A 25,012-nucleotide genomic window follows, 5' to 3' on the forward strand; every position below is an offset into this window, starting at 1 on the left:
CTCTTGAGATAAACGACAACATTACATTTGCTTTCTTAACCACGGACTCAACCTGCAAGTCAACCTTTAGAAAATCCTATACTAGCACTCCCAGATCCCTTTGTACTTTGGCTTTATGAATTTTCTCACCATTTAGGAAATAGTCCATGTCTGTATTCTTTGTTCCAAAATACAAAACCTCACATTTGCTCGCATTGAATTTCATCAGCCATTTCCTGGACCACTCTCCTAAACTGTCTAAATCTTTCTGCAGCCTCCCCACCTCCTCAGAACTACCTGCCTGTCCACCTAATTTCGTATCATTGACGAACTTCAACAGAATGTCCCTGTCCCTTCATTCAGATCATTAATATATAACGCGAACAGCTGCGGCCCCAACACTGAATCCTGGGGGACCCCACTTGTCACCGGCTGCCATTCCGAAAAGGAACCTTTTATCCTAACTCTCTGCCTTCTGTCAGACAGCCAATCCTCAATCCATGCCAGTAGCTCACTTCAAACACCATGGGCCCTCACCTTACTCAGCAGCCTGAGGTACTTTATCGAAGGCCTTTTGGAAATCTAAGTAGATAACATCCACTGAGTTTCCTGTGTCTAACCTTCTTGTTACCTCTTCAAAGAATTCTAGCAGGTTTGTCAGGCACAACTTCCCCTTACTAAATCCAGGCTGACTTGTTCTAATCTAACGCTGCACTTTCAAGAATTTAGAAACCTCATCCTTAACAATGGATTCTACAACTGAGGTTAGGCTAACTGGCCTATAATTTTCCATCTTTTGTCTTGATCTTATCTTTTTTCCAATCATCTGGGACTTTCTCTGACACCAGTGATTTTTGAAAGATTACAACCAATGCCTCAGATATTTCTTCAGCCACGTCCCTCAGAACTCTAGGATATAGCCCATCTGGGCCAGGAGATTTATCAATTTTTAGACCTTTTAGCTTTTCTAGCATTTTCTTTTTTTGTAATGGCTACCATACTCAACTCTGTCCCTTGACTCTCCTTAATTGTTAGGATATTACCCATGCCTTCTACTGTGAAGACTGACACAAAGTATTTATTAAGTTCTTCAGCTATTTCTTTATCACTAGCCTCATCACTAGCTTTCCTGCATCAATTTAGAGCAGCCCAGTTTCTACTTTTGTCTCTTGTTCATTTCTTATGTATTGAAAGAAACCTTTACTATCATTCCTAATATTACTGGTGAGCGTACCTTCATATTTGATTCTCTCCTTCCTTTATTTCTCTCTTTGTTATCCCCTGTTTGTTTTTGTAGACTTCCCAATCTTCTGATTTCCCAGTGCTCTTGATCACTTTGCAGGATCTCTCTTTTTCTATTCCAATTCCAGTGATCATGAAACAAGCATTAGTTGCTATAATTTGGCCACCTTACTCACTAGTACCCTTTAGGGAAGGAAATCCACTATCCTGAAACAGTTTAATCTTGATATGACTCCAGATCCACAGCAATCTGGCTTCTGAAATGACCTTGTACATCATTTAGTTTATGGATGGCAAGTGCTGACATTGTTAGAAATGTCTATCAAAGCACAGTTTAAAAAACTGAGGCGATGGTGAACCCTGGTTTTGTTTGGAAGGGAGATCCAGGACTTTGAACCAGTGTCAACGAAAGAGCAGCATGTGTTTGCCAAAAGTAAAATGATCGGTGCACTGGAAGGGAAATTGGAGTGTACCTACTGCTCTTCTGAATGATAGATGTATGCATTATTCTGTCCAAGATGTGTTTCACCCCATGATCTGTGTTTCCTCACGTACTATGATCTGCCTGTTCTGCTCGCAAACAAAGCTTTTCACTGTACTTAGGTACACATGACAATAGCTCAAGTCAATCAATCAATCAGATATTGTAGGTTTGATTGAAAGTGCTGAGAGGAGTGGTAGTGCATCTTGTCGATAGTACATGGAGGTGGAGAAAGTGGATGGAGGGTGGATACTGCTGATCAGATAGACTGCTTTGTTGCAAATGGTGTCATTGTTGCAGAGTTCAGTACTAACCAAGGAAAATATTCTTTGCACCACGGGTAGTAAGAGTTGAGAACTGACCTCTGCAATTCATAGAATCCCTACTGTGTGGAAGCAGGCCATTAGGCCCATCAAGTTCACATCAAAGAGCATCCCACCATGGCCCACCCTATCCCTGTACCCCTGCATTTCCCATGGCTGATCTACCTAGCCTGCACATCCTTGGGCAATGTAGCATGGCCACTTCACCTAACCTGCACAACCTTTGGATGTGGGAGGAAAGCGAAGCACCCGGAGGACACTCACAGATGTGGGAAGAATGTGCTAACTCCACACAGACAATTACCCAAGAGTGGAATTGAACCAGGGCTCCCAGCACTGTGAGGGAGCAGTGTTAACCATTAAGCGATCAAGCTGCTAGCTGCTAGATCAAATGGCAATTTCAAAACTGGAGGGCTAGATAGTGTTTTATTAACTAAAGGTTTAAAAGGAAAAGGAACAAATGATTATGGGGGTGTCTTATATTCAGCATGTACTGCTGATCCTGAATGTACTGTTGAAGAGTGTGAATGTAGATGTGATGACAGTCAAATGGGCAATTATTTCTTGGATTTTGTCAAATTTCTTGAGAGTTGTTGGAGTTGGACCCACCCAGGCAAGTGGGAGTACTCCATTACTTTCCTGACTTGTTGATATTGGACAGGTTTTGGGAATCAAGAGGTGAGTTACTGATTGGAGGATTTCTAACCTCTGACCTAGTCTTGTAGCCACAATATGCATATGGTTAGTCCAGTTCAGTTTTTTGTTAATGTCAGCTCCCAGGATGCTGATAACTGGGGAGTTAGTGATGATAATACCCTTGAATGTCAAGGGATAATGGTTAGATTCTCTTTTGCTGGAGATGCTCATTGCCTGGCATCTCTGTGGTGCAGATTTTACTTGTCCCTTGTCAAAGTAAGCCTGGCTATTGTCAAGCCATGCTTGAGAATCTGAGCAATCCCTAATGGAACTGAACATTGTGCAATCATCAGCGACTACCCTCACTTCTGACCTTGTGATGAAGCAGCTGAAGATGGTTGAGTCTTGGACATTATCCTGAAGAGTGGAGAGGGCTCTTGAGTAGTATCCCCACATGTAAAACCAGGTAAGCCTGGGCTCAAGTTGCCACCTGTTCCAAGGTACGTCGTAACATCCCTGAACAAGTTGAGTAAAATAAATACCCGAAAGAACTCCTGCAGAAATGTCCCTAGATGTGCTAGGGGACTGGTCTCCAATAACTGAAGCCATCTTCCTTACTGCCAAGATAAATACCAACTCAAAGGAGATTCTTTTTACACCCAATTCACAATGTATCTAGTTTTGCTTGGGCTCCTTTTTGATACATGGGGAGCGTGCAGTCTTGATTTCAAAGGCAATCATTCTCCCCTCACTTCTGGAGTTCAGGCTGTCTGTTAGATCTTTACTATCGTTGATTTCATCTGACTGAGCAAAGAAAACATTGCAAAAGTAACATAGAAGCTTTGAATCCCTACAGTGTGGAAGCAGGCCATTCAGCCCACACTGACTCTCTGAAGAGTGTCTCACCCAGATACCCTATCCCTGCATTCCCCATGGATAATCTACCTAACCTGCACATCTTTGGATTGTGGGAAGAAACCAAGGCACCCGGAAGAAACCCACACAGATACAGGGAGAATGTGCAAACTCCACACCGACTGTTGCTCGAGGCAGGAATTGAACCCAAATCCCTGGTCCTCTGAGGCAATTGCGCTTAAATATAAGTCATCATGTCACCCTCCAAGCATGTCTCTAAGCATATTCTACCAGACGACTGATGGATGGAAGTTCCTGTGGAAGTTCAGGGTGAACCATAACAGCAGCACAAAGGTATTGGCTAAGCACAAGATATTGTTCTATTTTCATACAATGGAGTCAAATGAACCTAATAGAGAATACTTGAGAATCCCTAGTTAAATCCCTTGTAAAATATTAATAGCAACTATGTCAAATGAGGATAGATCTAAAAGGAAGTGAAGGAAATATTCTTTGGCTTTCTCAAAATGTGGGCATCCCTAGTAAAGCAAGGATTGGTTGCTCATCTCTAATTTTCCTCAAACTGAATGTTACGCTATTTTCAGATGACAATTGAGGATTTACCACAATGCCATAAGTCTAGAGTTACATACAGAAAAGGACAGCAGATTTCCTTTACTATAGCACCCTAATAACCTTATTGCACCCTTTAAAGTAGTAATATAATATATTAGCCTGTGTTCCATAAACAGTCAGCCTTCCCGTGGCCTATCGTATTTAGGAATACAAGGAATCCTGATTTATGCAAATCCAACTTAGGAACACTCACACTGTAAGCATGATCTCATACTGGTTTTAAAGATCCAGTATAAAAACATCACCTGTACTCATGAATGGCTCCTCTATATTCTCCTGCATTGCATTTTGGCTTGAATACAAATCGACTTGCAAACAGTCTCAAGAATGGAACCCATTTGCAAACCAGGCATTTCAACACTTACTCATTACAAGTGAAAGAAAGTACTGGCTTGGAAGGACCAATTGACTGTTAAGATGGCTGCAGCATCATGACTAGAGAAAAGAAAAGCTACAAATGTTGGATTCCAAGGTAGACAAGCAAGAGGCTGGAAGAACACAGCAAGCCAGGCAGCATCATGAGGTGGAGAAGTCAATGTTTTGAGTCAGCATCATGACTAGACAGCGTAGCCTATTTGCCTATCCCCCATTTTTCTTCCAACCCTACAACAAAAATATCTTCCAAGATGAGGCATGAAGCCAGGAGTAGTAAAGAGCCAGTGCACTGCTGCCTGTCCATGAATGGAGTTACCAAACTGTGAAGAGTTAAAAGTTATTGGCCATACCTTCTTCTACAAGCATAAATGTATATGGTTTCACAATGGTGTAATTGTTGACGTCAGTGATGTATACATAGAGCCAGTTGGATGTAAAAATGTTTGAATCCTCAAACAAAAGGCAGCCACCATTGAATCTATTGATCTGCAAGTATCTGCTGCATTGTTTCATATGCAAGGGAGTTTCTGAGAACCTGGAATGCACAATTTGTTAATCTAGTTAAATGAGAAAGTTAACTGTTCACAGGAATAGTTTTAATGGTCTTTTCTCAAGTACTGTCAGTAGATCCATAATATTATTTTTAAAAAAGGTTTCACATACCTGAGTTAATCAACACATTAAAACGTGGACGAAGCAGAATTTCCAATGTGATTAGCTTGAAGTTCCCAATTAATTTTTAATTAAAAAATAATTAAATTTATATGCTGCCTCTTTGACCCGAGGTAACCGAAAGACCTCAATCAGCTCATTCCTCTAAACTCCAGGGATTTCTGACTGAGCCTTTGAACGGCTCTTTAAATCCATTTTAACAGATTGCTTTGTCACCCCAGACTCTGGAATGTAACTTACATGTAATTAACTTCATATTCGCTAGTATACATTGTATCTTTGTCTTGTATCCACATACAACTGAGATTTCCATCATCATAATATGTACAATTCAAATTGGAAGTGTTTGTTTCTTTATTGATCAATCTATGTGGTCCTGTACAATGGAATGAAAAACATAGCATTAGACAGGTAAAGCAGAATGAAGTATTCCATATTTGACTGTGAATTCCTAAAACTGCAATAATATTCTGAACTTGGGAGGAATGGATCACCAAAGTGAGGCAGAAACTGGGCTTTTGGGAGCATTGGTCACTTTCCATTGTGGGAAAAAACCTGGTCATCAGATGTGGGACCCTCTTTGTTGTACATGGCGCAGGTCCAGCCCATTCCCCTAATCTGTGCCATTGCAGTCACTCGGGCCATCTTCCATTTCATCTGGAGGTCGAAGATAGATTGTGTTCCTAGGGGCACCATGTACTAAACACTGGATAAGGGAGGAAGAACGTACCCAGTGCTGCCTTCGTCCTGATGGGCACCTTTGCATGCAGCATCATCAAGTTGTGCACGGACCTTGGGTACACAAACACCAAGTGTCACCATCTACTGAGATTCTACCTGGCCCTGGTGTTGCAACAGATGGGACTGGCCTCGTTCCCTTGGAATGCTCCAAGTAGTTGGACTGTTCTGTATCACCTGTCCCTTGTGGAGAAATTTGCAAAGAAAAACACCTTTGACCACAAGTTCTTCAGGATGTGGTCTGCATGTAACATCCTTTAAAATAAATGCCTGGACTCTCTGTGCCCCCACACACTGCCTTCGCAGCATCTGCAGGGGAGAGAGGGGCAGATAGAGACTGTCACACGTCTTCAACTAGAATGTGCCTTTACAAAAGAAGGCTGAAGGATGATGCAATGGCTTGTGTCAAAGTTTGTCCTGAGCAGTTCCGTGACGCAGGACTCTGTGCTCTATGGTCTGTTCCCTGGGACGCACACTGAGACAAACATCAACTGTGCCTGGACGATCATCAACTTGGTGAAAGATGCTTTTTGGTTTGCCAGAAACTTGTTGCTCTTCCAAAACAAGAAGCTGACCCTGATTGAATGTTGCTGACCGGAACATCCCAAGGTCCAAAGTTAAATGGGGGTCTGTTCAGTTATCAGACCCTCTGCTGCCTCAAATATATATAAGTATAATCTTGTATAAGTAAGAAATGTTTGTTGGATAGAGTCAAACTCCAGTGTTTGATTTGATTCTTCACATGTTGCTGTACAGAACCAAACTACTTCAGTGACTATGTATGTAAAGATTTTTTATGAATAAAGTATATTTTTGAAATTAAAAAAATTCTGAAGACATCAAGTCATAAATCTGATAGGGAACTCAGGAAAACACCTAATAGTAGTTTGGTATAACCAAGTAGCAGGCCATTCCAGAGGGAAATTAAGGATGTGCTACACTGCTGCGGGTTTGGAGACACATATTAACCCAACCAGGTAAGAATGGTCCATTTCCTGCCCTGAAGGACATGAGTAGACCATATGGATCTTTGCAACAATTAATGATAGTTTTAGGGTAAGATTTATATTCTGGATTTCATAAATTTCATCAGCCAAAATGGAATTTCGATCTATTTCACTTGTGCTTATCAGGGTCTGTAGTTTTCTAGGCCAAAATCATTACCAGAATGCCATATGACATAGAGTCATTGAGATGTACAGCACGGAAACAGACCCTTCAGTCCAACTCATCCATGCCGACCAGATATCCTGACGAGAAGTAGCACAAGATTCATGTAGTCATAGAAAGTAGAAGCAGGAGTAGATCATTCAACCCTTCAAGACTGCTCCACTATTCAATATGATCATGACTGATCCTCTATCTCAATGCATATTCCCATTTCCTCTCCATACTTCTTGATGGCTATAAAATCTAAAAAAAAAAGCTATCCCTTTCATGAATAAATTCAATGTCATGGCCTCCATAGCCTTCCTTGGTACAGAATTCCATCAGTTCATTACCCTTCGAGTGAAAAAAGTTTTCAGTCCCAAAAGCCCTACCCTTTATCCTGAGATTATGTCCCATGGTTCCAGACTCTCCAACCAGGCAAAACTCCTTTCCAGCATCTAGTCTTTCCAGCCTTGTTGAAATTTTAAGTATTTCTATCAGGTACACTCTTATCCTTAAACTCTGGTGAATAGAGGCCCATTCAAAGCTGACCAGACAGTCCTGCCATCTCTGTGATGATGTTAATGAGCCTGTACTGCACTCTCTTTCTTCGGTGGGGAGACAAAGCCTGCATGCAGCTATGGCATAAGCAAATATGGATTAATTAAAGAAAACCAGTATGGAATTGGTAAAGGCAAATCATGGTTAACTAATTTGCAGAGCTTTTCCTTTACCAGAGATGCTGAGGAAGTTCTGAGCAAGGGTCATGAAACATTCTCTCCACGGAAGCTGCCAGACCTGCTGAGCTTTTCTAGCAATTTCTGTTTTGGCATCATTGCTAGGGCCTAAAATTCTTAAAATATATGTACGTATGAGCTGCCAGAGGAAGTGGTGGAGGTTGGTACAATTGCAACATTTAAAAGGCATCTGGATGGGTATATGAATAGGAAGGGTTTGGAGGGATATGGGCCAGGTGCTGGCAGGTGGGACTAGATTGGGTTGGGATATCTGGTCAACATGGACGAGTTGTACCGAAGGGTCTGTTTCCATGCTGTATATCTCTATGACTCTATGACTCTATGATGTGATTTGCATGATATGACTGAAGGTATAGCCATTAAATTTAAAGATGGGATGAAGAAATGCAGATAGATAAATTGTGAATATAACATAAGGAGGCTACAAAAATATGTTAGGAAAAGGACCAGCAAATGAAGTATAATCTGGAAAAATGTGCAATTGTCCATTTTAGCTGGAAGAATGAAGAAAATAAGAATACATCTAAATGCTGAGAGATTTCAGAACTCTGAGATGCCGGGGGATCTGAGTGTCCTTTTATGTAAATTGTAAAATGTTAATATGCAGTAAGATGAATAATTAGGAAAGCTAGTAGAATATTATTGTTTATTGTGAAGGAAAATGAATACAAAACTAGGGAAGTCATACTTCAATTATATTGGGCATCAGTCAGAGCATGTTTGGAATATGAAGTACAGTACATACTTAAAAGATGAATGTAAATACATTGGAAGCAGTTCAGAGAATGGTTCCAAGACTGGAACCTGGAGTAGGTAGATTGGATTTTGAGGAGAACATGGACAGTCTAGGTATGCATCTGCTGAAGTTTAGAAACTTAAGATATGGCTTTATCGAAACATATAAGATCCTGAGAGGTCTTGACAAGATACACGCGGAAAGAATGTTTCCCTCTGTGGGAGAATATAGAACTAGAGGTTACTGTTTAAAAAGAAGGAATCGTAAATTTAAAACAGAGGTGAGAAGATTTTCTTTCTTTCACACAGAGCAATGAGATTGTTGTAACCCCCTTCCTCAGAAGGCAGTGAAAGCAAATTCCTTGAATATTTTTAAGGCAGAGGTAGATAGATTCTCAATAAATAAAAGAGGATGAAAGGTTATTAGCGGAAGGTGAAAATGTGAAATAATCAGGCCAGCCATGATCTTGTTTACTGATGAGCAAGATTGAGGGGCTGAGTTCATATGTTCATTTGTTTGGTTATTGTAATGAGGTTGGCCACATATATCTCATAAAGTATGAGATCCTTGATTGGGGTTGTTAACAAGTCCAATCAGGGAGCCCGGACTGACAGTATATAAACAGGAGTCTTAGGGTGTCTCCTCACTCTAGGTGCTGTGCTCTAAGCTAGCCGGCCAGAGTCCATGTGCTGTGCTTGTGTAAACAAAGGGGGACTTGGTGATGGGATACCAGCCTCTGTACAATTAATTCAATTTGAATCTAATGTGTCACCTGACTTCTCACTCCCTTGTTAGCCCTCTGGGAAAAGGGTCGGGTACGTTTCTGCACTGCCCTTTTGGTGCCGATCATTTGGCCCTGCCATTTTGGCTCTAAACTGTTTTGGCGCTCATTACTTTGGAACTGAGCTGTTTTGGCACCAATTCAGAATTTAAAAGAAGTCTTGTCGAGCCCATACCATCAATGGCTGAAAACATTCTAAGCAAGAGAAACAAACCAAAATTTTCGCACAATGGTTATCTATATGTGTTTGATAAATGTAGCAAAATGTAGAATTTCGTTTTTATAATGAATAGGTTAAAAATAATGCATAAAAAGAATTAGATTTATTTCTTACAATGCAATAAAAACAAATTTCTTACAGGCTCTACAAGACTTTTTTTAAATTCTCAATTGCTGCCAAAACAGCTCAGCGGCAAAATAATGAGCGCCAAAACAGTTTAGAGCCAAAATGGCGGGGCCAAATGATCAGCGCCAAAAGGGCGGTGCCAAATAGTCCCATTCCGCTGGGAAAACATCGGTTTGCTTTCACTGTCTCTCAGGAATATGAAAAAATTACCATGGAATATAAAAGCAATTCTACTTAATCATTACAATCACTGGTTAGGCCTCATGTGGAGCATCAATTCTGACTAACATATCTCAGAAAGGATCTTAAAAGGAGAGCATCATTGATTACTGTTAAATAAGGAAAAGTCTTATTCTTTCTATGATTTGGAGATGCTGTTTTGGACTGGAGTGGACAAAGTTAAAAATCACACAACACCAGGTTATAGTCCAACAGGTTTATTTGGAGGCACGAGCTTTTGAAGTACTGCTTCTTCATCAGGTGGTTCTTCATCACTACCTGCTGAAGGAGCAGCTCTTCGAAAACTAGTGTTTCCAACTAAACCTGTTGACTATAACCTGGTGTTTGTGTTTTTAACTTTGTCTATCTCGCCTCTCACAAACTATTGCACTTTTCTGTGAACTGTAATACATAAACATCCCACTCCAACTGGAATGCCATTTTTTAAACCATTTATTCACACAATGTAGATGCTTCTGGCTCGGTCAAGAATTATTCTCCATCCCTAATTGCCCTGGGGAAGATGGTGGTGAGCTCCTTTAATGAGCTTTTGCAGTCTTTGGAGCACAGGGCATCTAAAAGCGATGTTAGGAAGTGAGTTCCAGGATTTTCACCCAGCAACTGTGAAGGAACAATGACTTTATTCCAAGACAAAGTGGCATGGGGTAGCTTGCAAGTTATGGTGTAATAGCTGAGCACAAGAAAATTATGACCGCACAGAGTAAATTCGCTGCAAGCACAAATTCTTCATACCATGGTTCTGAAGTCGGAAGCTATCCACTGCCAGCAGCATGGAATTGTTCAGAGTTGTTATATATAACCACAACCACTTCTGTGCTTTCTTTCTCTTTTTCAATCCACAACTTTGGTTCTCTTTATTCAAACTGCAGAACTTTCTGTGGAAGTTAGACTTTGCAAACCTGTAGGAGAATTTATTTGTGCAAGAAATTTTAGTGGCTCCTTCATACATTTAACTGTTATAATCATATACACCCTGGAATTAAATAGCAACATAAGCAGTTTACAGAGAGGAAATCAAGGAGAAAATGGAGAGAATTTACTTGATGTCCACTGTCAGCAAGAAGGAGCAGACAATTTTCTTGAGAGACTGGACATGCTGCAATTGTTTTCCTTAGAGCAGTCAAAGTTAAGAGGTTTAATAAAGGTCATCAACAATAAGATGGATTTTGAAATTTTAAAAATATTTCTTCACAGATGTGAGTGTTGATTAGCCATCACTAATTGTCCCTGGGAAGATGGAGGTGAGCTGCATTTTTGAACTGCTGTGGCTCTTGAGTTGTAACTACAGCCACGTAGCTATTAAGAAGGGAGATGGTTCTGGGACATTCACCCAGTGGTAGTGAGGGAAGGCAATATACTTTCAAGTCAAGATATTGTGTGGCTTAGATGGGAACTTCCATATTTTGGTGTTCCCACGTGTCTGCTGCTTTTCTCAGTGATAGAGGTTGTGGGTTTGGAAGTTGCTGTTGAAGGAGGTGTAGTGAGTTATTGTAGTGCATTTTATATGTCATGGTACCATAGCTGCTACTGTGCTTTGGTGGTGGAGATAATGCCTTTTGAAGGTGGTAGATATGCTTCTCGGCGAAAGTGAGGACTGCAGATGCTGGACACCAGAGTTAAGATTAGAGTGGTGCTGGAAAAGCTCAGCAGGTCAGGCAGCATCCGAGGAGCAGGGAAATCGATGTTTCGGGCAAAAGCTCTTCATCAGGAATGAGGAAGGGCTCATTCCTGATGATGGCTTTTACCCAAAATGTTGATTTTCCTGCTCCTCAGATATGCTTCTAGTCAAACAGATTGCTTTGTTCTGAATGGTGTCAAGCTTCTTGAGTCAGAGATCACACAACACCAGGTATAGTCCAACAGGTTTATTTGACATCACAAGCTTTTGGAGTGCTGCTGCTTCATCATGGGTGATGAAGGAGCAGTGCTCCGAAAGCTTGTGATTTCAAATAAACCTGTTGGATTATAACCTGGTGTGGTGTGACTTCTGACTTTGTTCACCCCAATCTCAACACTGGCAAATCCACATCAAAGCTTCTTGAGTGTCGTTGGAGCTGCACTCATCCAGGTAATTGGGGAATATTCCATCACACTCCTGACTCGTGCCTTGTAGATGGTGAATGGGTATTGGGGAGGCAGGAGGTGAGTTAATGTTGCCAAATTTGAAGTCTGTGATCTGCTCTTGTAGCCACAGTATTTACATAGCCTGCCCAGTTTAGTTTCTGGTCAATGTTAATCCCCAGAATATTGATAGTGGAGTTGCAGAGATATTCATGCTATTGAATCTCAAGTGAAAGTTGTTTGATATGAAGTTCTCATTTAGTGGCCTTTTTGTTAAGGAGTCATCGAGTCATATCGGACTACAGTACAGAAAAAAGGCCCTTTGACTCATTGAGTTCATGTAGGTTAAAAACAACCAACTAACTATTCCAATTTCTGAGAAAGGGTCATTGGACCCAAATATTAACTTTGCTTTCTATCCAAAGGTGCCACCAGACCTGCTGAGCTCTTTCAGCAAATTCTGTTTTTGTAATTATTCCAATCCCATTTTCTAGCACTTGGCCCTAGTCTTGGCTGCGTTTGGCATCACAAGTGCACAGCTAAATACCTGAAATAATGTGAAGCTTTTTATCTCTGCCATCCTTAGAAGTCAGGGAGTTCCAGATTCCTGCCACCCTTTGAGTGAAAAAAGATTTTCTTCAAATCTTCTCGAAACCTCCATTCCCTTCCCTTAATGTTATGGTCTCTGCTCATTGATCCCTCTACTGAAGGGAAAAGTTTCTTTCTGTCTATTCTATCTATGCCCATCATAATGTTATACATCTCAATCTTGACCCTGCTCAGTTTCCTCGGCTCCAACACAAGCAATGCCAGTTTATCCAATCTGTCTTCATAACGAACTGGTGTAGATATGACTTGTTATTTATTAGGCAGAGTCTGGATATTGTCCACGTCTTTGCAGCGTGTAGACATGGACTGCTTCAGTATCTGAGGAGTTATGAATGGTGCTGAACATTGCACAATCATCAGTGAACATCTCTACTCCCAACCTTATGATAAGGGGGAGATCATCGATGAAGCAGCTGAAAATGGGTTGGCCTCCATATTAATCTGAGGAATTCCTGTCATGACCATTGGAGCTGTGATGATTTGCTTTTAATAAACACAATCAAAGGCATGATCTCCAATAAGTGAAGAATCATAGAGTCATAGGGTTATACAGCACAGAAACAATTCATCCATGCCGACCAGATATCCTAAATTAATCTATTCACATTTCCAGTAATTAGCCCATATCCCCTTAAATGAAGGCCTTTTGCCCGAAACGTTGATTTTCCTGCTCCTTGGATTCTGCCTGAACTGCTGTGCTTTTCCAGCACCACTCTAATCTAGATTCTCATATCCCCCAAACCCTTCCTATTCATGCACCTATCCAGATGGCTTTTAAATGTTGTAATGGCGCAGCCTCCACAACTTCCTCTGCCAGCTCATTCCTTACATGACCACACTCTTCGTGAAAACGTTCCCCCTTGCACGCTTTCTAAGAGACTTCCCCCTTGATTCCCATTGATTTCAGGTGTATTCAGGTTCTTTGATATCAGATTCAGTCAATAGCTGCCTTGTTGTCGAGAGCTGTCACTCTCACCTCACTTCCAGAGTCTAGCTCCTTTGTCCAGTCTTGAACTAAGGCTGTCATGAGGTCAGGAGCTGAGTGATCCAAAGCCAAGTGGGGGAAATGGTTTGCCTGGGAGGAGGGTCGTTGACCTTCACTATACACTGATTTACAACAATTGACAACAAACCAGAGGGGAGGAGAGGGAGTTCCTTTTCTTATACAGAAACATTGTCATAAGTTGAAAGAACAATGTAAGCCGGCAGAATAGTCATTTTCAAAGGAAATTTGAGCCCTGTTTAAAAGGGAAGAAATTCCAAACTTGGGGGCAAAAGAGCTAGCTGTCATGCTAGTGAGGTGAGGAATAGGGAGAGAGAGGAGTTGAACAGGGATGGTGCAGGAGGGAGGGTTTTGGATTCCTGGATAATTGGGGCTCTTTCTGGAGTAGGTGGGGACCTCTACAAACAGGATGGTCTCCACCAGACCCAGAGGGGTACCAATATCCTGGGCTGGAGGGGAATTTGCTAATGCTCTTCAGGTGGGTTTAAACTGATTCAACAGGGGGATGAGAACCAAAATTGTAGTTCGAGTATACGGAGTTTGAGAGTAATGAAGACAGAACTAAGATTTCAAGATCGCAAGAAGGCACTAGCAAGCAAGAAATTGGTTTGAAGTGTGTCGACCTCAATGCCAGGAACATCTGGAATAAGGCGGGTAAACTTGCGGCATGGGTTGGTACCTTGGACTTCGATGTTATGGCCACTTCAGAGACATGGATAGAGCAGGTACAGGAATGGTTGTTGCAGGTTCCGGGATATAGATTTTTCAGTAAGAACAGAGAAAATAGTAAAAGAGAGGGGTGGTGTGGCATTGTTAGTCAAGGAATGTATTACAGTTACAGAAAGGGCGTTTGAGGACTCGTCTACTGAGGTAGTATGGGCGGAGATTAGAAACAGGAAACTCCTGCTGGGAGTTTTCAAAAGGGCCAAACAGTTCCAGAGATGTACAGGATAGGATAGCAAACATGACCCTCGGTAGGAACAAGAGTGACAGGGTAGTTGTTATGGGGATCTTTAACTTTCCAAATATTCACTGGGAATACTATAGTTCAAGTACTTGTCAAATGTGTGTTGGGGGGTATCCTGACACAGTATGTAAACAGGACAACAAGGGGCAAGGCCACATTAGATTTGGTACTGGGTAATGAATCCAGCCAGGTGTTAAATTTGGAGGTAGGTGAACACTTTGGTAATAGTGACCACAATTTGATTATGTTTACTTTAGTGATGAAAGGGATAGGTATATATTATGGGGCAAAATATATAAGGTTACTTACAATATAGAAACAGGCCCCTCAGCCCAACAGGTCCACACCAACCCTCCAAAGGGTAAGACACCCAGACCCATTCCCCTGCCCTCTATTTACCCCTGACTAATGCACCTAACACTACAGGCAATTTAGCATGGCCAATTTACCTGACCTGCACCTTTTTGGATTGTGGGAGGAAACCAGAGCACCCAAAGGAAACCCACACAGACACAGGGGGAAGGTGCAAGCTCCACACAGACAGTCACCTGAGGTTGAATCGAACCTGGATTCCTGGCAGTGTGAGGCAGCAGTACTAACCACTGAGCCACCATGCCACCCACTGGGGGAAAGGCAATTACAATGTGATTAGGCAAGATTTAGGATGCATAGGATGGGGAAGGAAACTGCTGAGGATGGGCACAGTTGAAATGTGGAGCTTATTCAAGGACCAGCTACTGTGTGTCCTTGATAAGTATGTACCAGTCAGACAGGGAGGAAGTTGTCGAGTGTGGGAGCTGTGGTTTCCTAAGGAAGTTGAATCTCTTGTAAAGAGGAAGAAGAAGGCTCATGTTAGGATGAGATGTGATAGCTCAGTTAGGGTGCTTGAGAGTTACAAGTTAGCCAGGAAAGATCGAAAGAGAAAGCTAAGAAGAGCCAGGAGCGGACATGAGAAGTTGTTGGAGGATAGGATCAAGAAAAACTCTAAGGCTTTCTATAGGGAAATTAGGAATCAAAGAATGACTACAGTAAGATTAGGGCCAATCAAGCATAGTAGTGGGACATTGTGTGTGGAGTCAGAGGAAATAGCTGAAGTGCTAAATGAATAAATTTTGTCAGTATTCACACCAGAAAAAGATAATGTGGTCGAGGAGGATACTAAGATACAGGCTACTAGACTAGATGGGATTGAGGTTCACCGCGAGGAGATGTTAGTGATTCTGGAAAGTGTAAAAATAGATAAGTCCCCGGGCCAGATGGGAATTATCCTAGGATTCTCTGGGGAGCCAGGGAGGAGATTGCTGAGCTTTTGGCTTTGTTCTTTATGTCATCATTGTCTACAGGAATAGTGCCAGAAGGCTGGAGGATAGCAAATGTTGTTCCTTTGTTCAGGAAGGGGAGTAGAGACAATCTTGGAAATTATAGACCTGGTAGCCTTACTTCTGTTGTGGGTAAAGTGTTGGAAAGGGTTATAAGAGATAGGATTTATAATCATCTAGAAAGGAATAAGTCGATTAGGGATAGTCAACACGGTTTTGTGAATGGTAGATCGTGCCTCACAAACTTTCTTGAGTTCTTTGAGATGGTGACCAAACAGATGGATGAGGGTAAAGTGGTTGATGTGGTGTATACGGATTTCAGTAAGGTGTTTGATAAGGTTCCCCACGGGAGGCTATTGTACAAAATACAGAGGCATGGGATTGAGGGTAGTTTAGCGGTTTGGATCAGAAATTGGCTAGCTAAAAGAAGACAGAGGGCGTTGGTTGATGGGAAATATTCATCCTGGATTTCAGTTACTAGTGGTGTACCACAAGGATCTGTTTTGGGTCCACTGTTATTTGTCATTTTTATAAATGACCTGGATGAGGGCTTAGAAGGATGGGTTAGTAAACTTGTGGATGACACTAAGGTCGGCAGAGTTGTGGATAGTGATGAAGGATGTTGTGAGTTACAGAGGGACATAGATAAGCTGCAGAGCTGGGTTAAAATGTGACAAATGGAGTTTAATGTGGAAAAATGTGAGGTGAGTCACTTTAAAAGGAGTAACAGGAATGCAGAGTACTGGGCTAATGGTAAAACTCTTGATAGTGTAGATGAGCAGAGAGATCTCAGTGTCCAGGTACATTGATCCTTGAAATTTGCCACCCAGATTGACAGGGTTGTTAAGAGGCATATGGTGTGTTAGCTTTTATTGATAGAGTGATTGAGCTTCGGAACCATGAGATCATGCTGCAGCTGTACAAAACTCTGGTGCAGCTACATTTGGAGTATTGAGTACAGTTCTGGTCACCACATCATAGGAAGGATGTGGAAGCTTTGGAAAGAGTTCAGTGGAGATTTACTAGGATGTTGCCTGGTATGGACGGAAGGTCTTAAAAGGAAAGGCTGTGGGACTTGAGACTGCTTTCGTTAGAGAGAAGAAGGTAAAGAAATGACTTAATTGAGACATATAGGATAATCAGAGGTTAGATAGTTTGGACAGTGAGAGCCTTTTTCCTCAGATGGTGATAGCTAGCATGAGGGGATGAATATTTAAGTTTAGGGGTGATATATATATATATATAGGACAGATGTCAGAGGTAGTTTCTTTACTCAGAGAGTAGTAGGGGCGTAGAACACACTAACTGCAATAGTAGTACACTAGCCAACTTTAAGGGCATTTAAATGGTCATTGGATAGGCATATGGACAAGTATGGAACAGTGTAGGTGAGATGGGCTTCAGATTGGTTTTACAGGGTGACGCAACATCGAGGGCCGGTAGGACCTGTACTGCGCTTTAGTGTTCTATGTTCCAAGAGCCAGAGGAATAGAAATAATTAGGTTTTCAGGGGCTACACAGGAAAAAAAATGAACTAAATGTTCTTCTATGTAACATTTCTCGATATTCATATCAATTCACATGATGCCTTTTGGAGAAGTTTTGACAACAGGATCAGAAACAAAAACAGAACTTGATCTAAATGCTTTTAGATTTCCATTCAAGGATTCAGTACTATTTTCTATTCTATTGCTCGTTCTCTTATGAAACAGCAATCCTACTTCTAGGAATGGCTGTTGTAGTTTTTACTGATGGTTTCTTTTGAAATGGAATTTATAGAATTTTGACAGAATTGAGGTCATCAGTTGATGTGAGCAACTCTTTGGAATAAGATGATTCCAAATAAAGGACCAAGCAATTATTCTGGATTTCAACACTGCAGTGACACAGGGAGCAGAAGGAGCAAATTTTAAACAAAGAATGAACAAGGAGAGAAAATGAAAAGAACATGGACCATGACATGAAGAGTTAAATGGGGTCAAATTCTGTCACAAAGACAAATTGAACATGAGAGAAGAATTGTCTTTTGAAGAAAGTTTCTGTTGTATGCTATCGAGGATTGCAACAGAGATACTAGGTGTAAGAAAGAGATAAATATGAACATTTTAAATTTTAATACATTTAATCAAGACTGCTACTCACCCATAATAAAATGTGTTATTAACATCAGGTGCAGTCCCTTCCTTCAATTTCCATGTGCAGTTTACATACTCCATATTGTGATAAATACAATTGACCTGCTTAGCAATCAGACTTTCTCCTATAAGCAGTTTAGGCAGATATAAAGCATTATTTGAAATATGACAGGAATGCAGTACACACAAGATTAAAAAAAGTTTCATAACAGTTCTCTTTTGTTGATTCATTTCAAAATATTGGTTTTAAGAACGTTTTCCTGGATTACATATTCCCGCTTAGACTCGACCAGTCTTCTGCTGGTGTGAAATGGCATTAAAACTAGGTCAATACAGAACTGGCAGCACGGACCAGATTTTCAATAACCAAGTCTGACAGTCTGAGTTGACAAGCCTTTGAATTTCATGATCTTTATGAAAGGAGTGGAGGGGTTAAATAGAGAGGGGTAAGTGTGTGATGAGGTATGGCTTGCAAAAGCCAAAAGCAGAGCCACAGGGTAAATGCATACTGGATAGACTGGTTAGGAGGACCACCTGAGTTCTCTGAGATACAATCACAGTTGTAGTAAAGGCTGTTTGGCCCTCTAGCTCTCACCATAATACCCCTTCCTTCTGTCATCTCCACACTAACTCACGTTCCTTTTTAATCTCATGGATCCTTACAGCTACCTTGTCAACACATGCCAATTCTTTCCTACAAGCACTCCCATAGCTCCACATCCTGTCCATGCCTCTCCTTTCTTTTCCAGGCCTATTCACTGAACATACAGTATGCGTGAAATCATGGAGTTATAAAGTCAGAGAGATGTACAGCATGGAAACAGACCCTTCGGTCCAACTCGTCCTTGCCAACTACATATCCCAACCTCATTGAGTGCCATCTGCCAGCACTTGGCTCATACCCCTCTAAGCCATTCTTATTCAGATACCCATCCAGATGCCTTTTAAGTGTTGTAATTGTATCAGCCTCCACCACTTCCTCTGGCAGCTCATTCCATACACGTACCACCCTCTGCGTGAAAATGTTGCCCCTTAGGTCCCTTTAATATCTTTTCTCTCTCACTCTAAACCCATGCCGCCTAGTTCTAGATTCACCGACCCCAGAGAAAAGACCTTGTCTATTTACACTATCCATGGTCCCTCATGATTTTATAAACCTCTATAAGGTCACCCCTCAGCTTCTGACATTCCAGGGAAAATAGCCCCAGCCTTTTCAACCTCTACCTATAGCTCAAATCCTGCAATCCTGGCAACATCCTTGTAAATCTTTTCTTCATCCTTTCACATTTCACAATATCCTTCCGATAGAAAGGAGACCAGAACTGGATGCAATATTCCAAAAGAAGCCTAATCAATGTCCTGTATAGCCGCAACATGATCTCTCAACTCCTATGCTCAATACTCTGACCAGTAAAGGGAAGCATACCAAACGTCTTCTTTACTATCCTATCTACCTGTGACTCTATTTTCAAGGAGCTAGGAACCTGCCCTCCAAGAAGTAACACTGATGAGTGTGGAGCTGTTCAGAAATGAAATGCTCATTCACAAATCTTCTTTAAGAAAACTGCTGTTCACACAACTTCTGTAAAAGCCAATCAGACAGACTATTAAAGTATTAACAACAGAGACTTCAAGCACTTCATAACTTTTGACCTTGTGTAAATGAACATTGAGACAATGACATAAGAGATCACTGGAAGAACAATGCATTATAATGACGAAAATACAACAGGCAAGCAAAGGTCTTTCAACAGCTGTCTCCAACTGTCAATACAGAGCCCTGCTTAAAAAAAATCCTTTTATACAAGTTTGAACTGTCAGCTGAACACTTGTTAATGAGATCATCCATTTCTACTGGAAGTGTTGTTAAAACTGCTGATGGAACCATAATCCGTGCCTTTGTTCCCTCTGGATTTGACAATTCCAGTGTATTCTTGGCTGATTATCTTCCATAACTGCAAGGTCATTGATTGCTGAGGTCCTGACTAACACTAAGCCCTATCCATATTACCTATGTGCTCTCTGATCCAACCTGTACTGCTCTATTTCTAGTCTCTTTCGGATCCTTTTCTGACAATGGACAATATGCCAAGGTTTAAGACTTGGAATTCTCTCCTTTAACATCTCCATCTCCTTAACCCACTTTTTTTTTCCCTTTAAATGTACCAAAAACCTGACCATAAGACCAAAGTGGAGATGGTGGTATCGTGGCGTTGCTACTGACCAATTGCCGAGAGTCCCAGGCAAATGTCTTAATCACATATGCCCTGAATGCACTGATGCAAGTTTTATCATGGTAGCTGGTTATGATCTTAAAGGAAATAGCTACAGAGATGGTGAATGTAGTATTAGCAATTTTTCAATTTCCAATAGACCCTTAGAGTTTTGTAATGTCCCAGCAGACTAGGAAACTGTAAATGTAATACTCTTCTTCAAAAAGGGAGAGTGCTAAGAAAAAAAAGTATAGATAAGCCATTTAGCATAACACTTATCATTGGGAAAGTATTAGAGTCTGTTGTATGGGACGTAATAGCAGGGCATTTAGAAACACATGATAGTATTGAGTAGAGTTAGCATGGCTTCATGCCTGACAAATGTAATCAATTTGTTTTGAAGAGAAAGTGAGCAGGATAGAAAAAGGGGAGCTAGTAGGTGCAATATATTTGGATTTCTCAAAGTTGTTTGTTAAGGTACTGTAGATAAAGCTACTTAATAATAACAAGGCCCAAGGTGTGGGAGGTAGTATATTAACATGGACTAACTAATAGAAGACAGAGAGTTGAGATAAGGGGCCATTTTCAGGATGGTAGCCTTAACAAATGGCATGCCACAGGGATTAGTGTTGAAGCTACAATTATTTACAAACAAAATTAATGACCTCAATGTGGGAAGTGAATTTGTCATCATCTAAGTTTGGAGTTAACACAAACATATGTAGGAAGGCATGTAGTGAGGATGACCCCAAAGAGTTTACAGAAGGTTATAAGCAGGTTAACACAGTGGGAAAATAAAGCTTATCAGATGAACTATAATGTGGGGAAATGTTAGATTGTGCACATTGGCAGGAAGAATAGAGGAGCTGAATATTATTTAAATGGTGACTGCAGGGAGCGCAGCACACAGGGGTTTGGGCTTCCTTGTGCATGAACCACAGAAAGCAACCCCCAAGCTCAGTGGGTACTGGGGAGGGCAAATAGAGTTTGAAGAAGAGTCACTGGATCTGAAATGTTAACTCTGCTTTTTCTCCACAAATGCTAGCAGAGTTTTCCAGCAGTTTCTGGTTTTGTTTCTGCTTTCCAGCATTCACAGCTCTTCACAGGTTTTTGACATTAAATGTTGCTGACGTAAAAGTAAACACTTCATAAAAGTGCCTATATAACATTTCGTGATATTCTGAAACACCACAATTTATCTAGCAATATTCAATAGTCTCCACGCAACGATGGTTTCTATTGAAAAAAGAAACTTCATTGATTTTAACCTCCAAACAGGGGAAGGATTAGCAAGAAACCAATGATTCACACCTTGATGTGCATTAGTCTGCAATGGAAATTTCTGAGCAATATATATGAATTATATGTGCAGAATATTATCAGATTACCTAGAAAGTAATTCACTATCTCTATTGCTCCATATGTCAGGTACATAATAAAACAAAACTGATTTGGTCTTAAAGCATTGTGAAAATAAAAACGCAAAGAACATTAAATCAACTATCATCATAAAGACTAACTAATGCATCAGACATTAGTGGCACTGCTGCCTCACAATGCCAGGGACCCAGGTTTAATTCCAGCCTCTGGCCACTGTCTGTGTGAAGTTTACACATTCTTCCTGTGTCTGTGTGGGTTTCCGGTGGACACTTCAGTTCCCTCCCATGGTCCAAAGCTGTGCAGGTTAGATAGATTAACCATGGTGAATCGCCCCATAATGTCAACGGTTGTGCAAACCAGGTGGATTAACCATGGGAAAATGTAGGGCTATAGGATTGGGACATGGGTCTGGGTGGAGTGTTCTTCAGAGGGTTGGTGTGAACATGTTAGGCTGAATGGTCTGCATCCACACTGTTGGGATTGTCTACGTCATCCCTTCACACACCAGCACAGTATTGAGAGAGAACGATGTTATCATAGAATAAAGACAAAATATTGCAGAAGCTGGAAATCTGAAACAAAAATAGAAATTGTTGAATAAACTCACCAGGTCCAGTAGCTTCGGTGGACAGAGAAACAGAGTTAATGTTTTGATTAGATTAGATTCCCTACAGTGTGGAAACAGACCATTTGGCCCAACAAGTCCTCATCTCTGAAGAGTAACCCACCCCCCTACATTTATCACTAGCTAGTGCACCTAACACTATAGGTGTTACTCTTTAGCACAGCCAATTCACCTGACCTGCACATCTTTGGATTTTGGGAGGAAACCAGAGCACCCGGGAGAAAACCCACACAGACACGGGGACAATATGCAAACCCCACATAGACAGTTACCCGAGGCTGAAATCAAAATGGGGTCCCTGGTACTGTGAGGCAGCAGTGATAACCACTGAGCCACTGTGCCACTGTGACAGCTCTAGAGAATTCCATTTCTAAATAAGGGCCATGCTTGTCTTGAGTTTGTTAAAAGAGTTATTTTTTGAGCCAAAGTTTAGTGATGTATCTGGACATTGGGTAAAATAGAAAAAAAAAATACCAATAGCATATGACTTTTATTTCACTTGCTACACTAAATTAACATAAAATATAAATATTACCAACAATACAATTTTCTTTTATTCTTTCACAGAATCTGGGCATCACTGGCTAGGTCAGCATTTGTTCCCCATCCTTAATTACCCAGAGGGCAATAAAGAGTCAACCACATTGTCATTGGTCTGGAGTTAAATGTTATACAGACGGTTAATAACAGATTTTGTTCTCTAAAGGACATTAGTGAACCAGGAGGGTTTCTATGCTAATTAACAATAGCCACAATTAACCAACTCTTTATTGCAGTTTTTTTTTGTATTGGATACCGATTTTGCCAACTGCCATGGTGTGATTTGAGCCTTTGTCCCCACAACATTGTCCTGGGGACTCTGCATTGCGAATTGAGTGACATTACCACTGTACCAGCACCTCCCAGGGATGGCAATAAAGCATTGGCATACCATGTTTCCCACCTATCCACATTCCTCGGTTAATTTGTGAAAGGTCATTGAGTTCAACTTTCTCCTTACTGATGAACCCAAGCTGAACAAGGCATGTTCTACTATGTCTAGGTTTCAGGGATGTCTACTCAAGCATTTTGGAATCAAAGATCTGTCCACTTTCTCTCCAGAGTGTGTATGGTGATAATGTGAAAGTTGTAGACATGCATCGCTTGACTCTGGATTTTTCTTTAATCAATAAATATGACATGACTTCAAAGCAATGTCATTAAAAAAAACATTAATTACAACGGCAAATACCAAATCACCTTACCTTTGTCCAAACTGTCCTACCTTCATCCCATAGAAAAAATCATTCAGTACTTACCTTTCTTGGTGGACTGAGCACCCATTTGTTGCAAACTGACAAGGAAAGCCACACAAAGAGGAAACATCAAAGCCATTTTTGAAAAGTGAAATGATTTTCAAGTCTAGTTCTACATGGATTGCCACTACACTCTTCACTTAATTCATTCATCTGCTAGTGGTTTAGCATGGAGGAGCTTGTGGCTTATCATTATATCCTTAAATGATAAATGTTGACTTTGTCATGCTTCCTGAACTCATTTCCTGTTTTACAAACTCGTCACTTTAATCAAATAAAGTATCTTATTTCGGATTTTTACTGTGGTTTCTAAAAGCTTGTGCTTGCTCCATCAAATGCAAATGATCTTTTGCTATAATTTCTGTGTCTTGTCATATTGCTCCACGAGCTACCTGATGAAGAAGCAGCGCTCTGAAAGCTAAGACTTCCAAATAAATCTGTTGGACAATAACCTGGTGTTGTGTGATTTTTAACTTTGTCCACCCCAGGCCAACACCAGCATCTCCGTATCATGTACATCAAATGCAACACATTTGTTAAGTTCTAAATTAAAATGTGTAATATTGAAAATAACCATTTATGGTATGTGCAAGAGCTTTTAAGTTAAAAGGAACAGTATTAGAATGACTTAGAGGTGCTGCTGTTGGACTGGGGTGGACAAAGTTAAAAACCATACAATACCAGGTTATAGTCCAACAGGTTTATTTGGAAGTACTAGCTTTCAAGTGCCACTCCTTCATCAGGTGGTTGTGGAGAATAAGATCATGAACATCTTTCAGTATTACATAAGCAAAATACTGCGGGTGCCCAAATCAGAAATAGAATCAAAATAAACTGGAAAAACTCAGTAGGTAGGGTAGTATCTGTGGAGAGAAACTGACTTAATTTTTCAGAGTAACTTTGGGCCTAATCTCCTAGACATGTACAAAATGGGAACATCTCCTACAGTCCTATGAATTCTAATGTGAAGCCTAAAGTTGCTCTGCAATTGCCTTTGAAACTTCATTTGTTGTTTTGATTCAAGCTGACAAACTGGACAAGTCAGGTCCCAGAATGAAATCTGTCTTGATAAACCATAGGTTTTATCTTTGCAATGTGTTATTCTAGTCACTGAACATATTCACAAGAGACTGCCATTGTACTTTCAATAAAAGAACCTAAAAGTTTATTGTACAAAAAAGAAAAAAAAAACCCACAAACTATATATTATACAAGAACTATTTGAAACAGTCTTACAAATATCAGAAATAAAGATTAATCACTTCAACAACAATGTAAGAAACATATAAATGTCTGCTGAGGCTCTCAGGCTAAAATACCTCATTCAGCTGGCATGATATAATTGGTTTCTGAAGCTTTCTTCTTAATGACTTCAAAGCACTTGCGGAACAAACTCATGGGTTTTCCACACATTCACCTTCTATCAGTTTTCTGGCCGCTCTTCTTACTGGTTTTGTA

General features: G+C 40.8%; 1 protein-coding gene across 1 annotated transcript in view; it reads right to left on the reverse strand.

Moving 5' to 3' along the window:
• The window catches only part of LOC122551079 (cytokine receptor common subunit gamma-like), a 53,642-nt gene extending 30,009 nt beyond the window's left edge, over positions 1 to 23,633 (reverse strand). Inside the window, exons 1-5 of the mRNA XM_043692721.1 lie at positions 23,558 to 23,633; positions 18,049 to 18,166; positions 10,680 to 10,846; positions 5,440 to 5,575; positions 4,878 to 5,062 (exon numbers count right to left, since the gene is read on the reverse strand). Coding sequence (XP_043548656.1) covers positions 4,878 to 5,062; positions 5,440 to 5,575; positions 10,680 to 10,846; positions 18,049 to 18,166; positions 23,558 to 23,633 — 682 coding nt within the window. The remainder of the gene's footprint in view (positions 1 to 4,877; positions 5,063 to 5,439; positions 5,576 to 10,679; positions 10,847 to 18,048; positions 18,167 to 23,557) is intronic.
• Between the last annotated feature and the right edge of the window lie 1,379 nt (positions 23,634 to 25,012).

Source organism: Chiloscyllium plagiosum, chromosome 6, assembly GCF_004010195.1.
Source record: "Chiloscyllium plagiosum isolate BGI_BamShark_2017 chromosome 6, ASM401019v2, whole genome shotgun sequence".
Lineage (NCBI taxonomy): Eukaryota > Metazoa > Chordata > Chondrichthyes > Orectolobiformes > Hemiscylliidae > Chiloscyllium > Chiloscyllium plagiosum.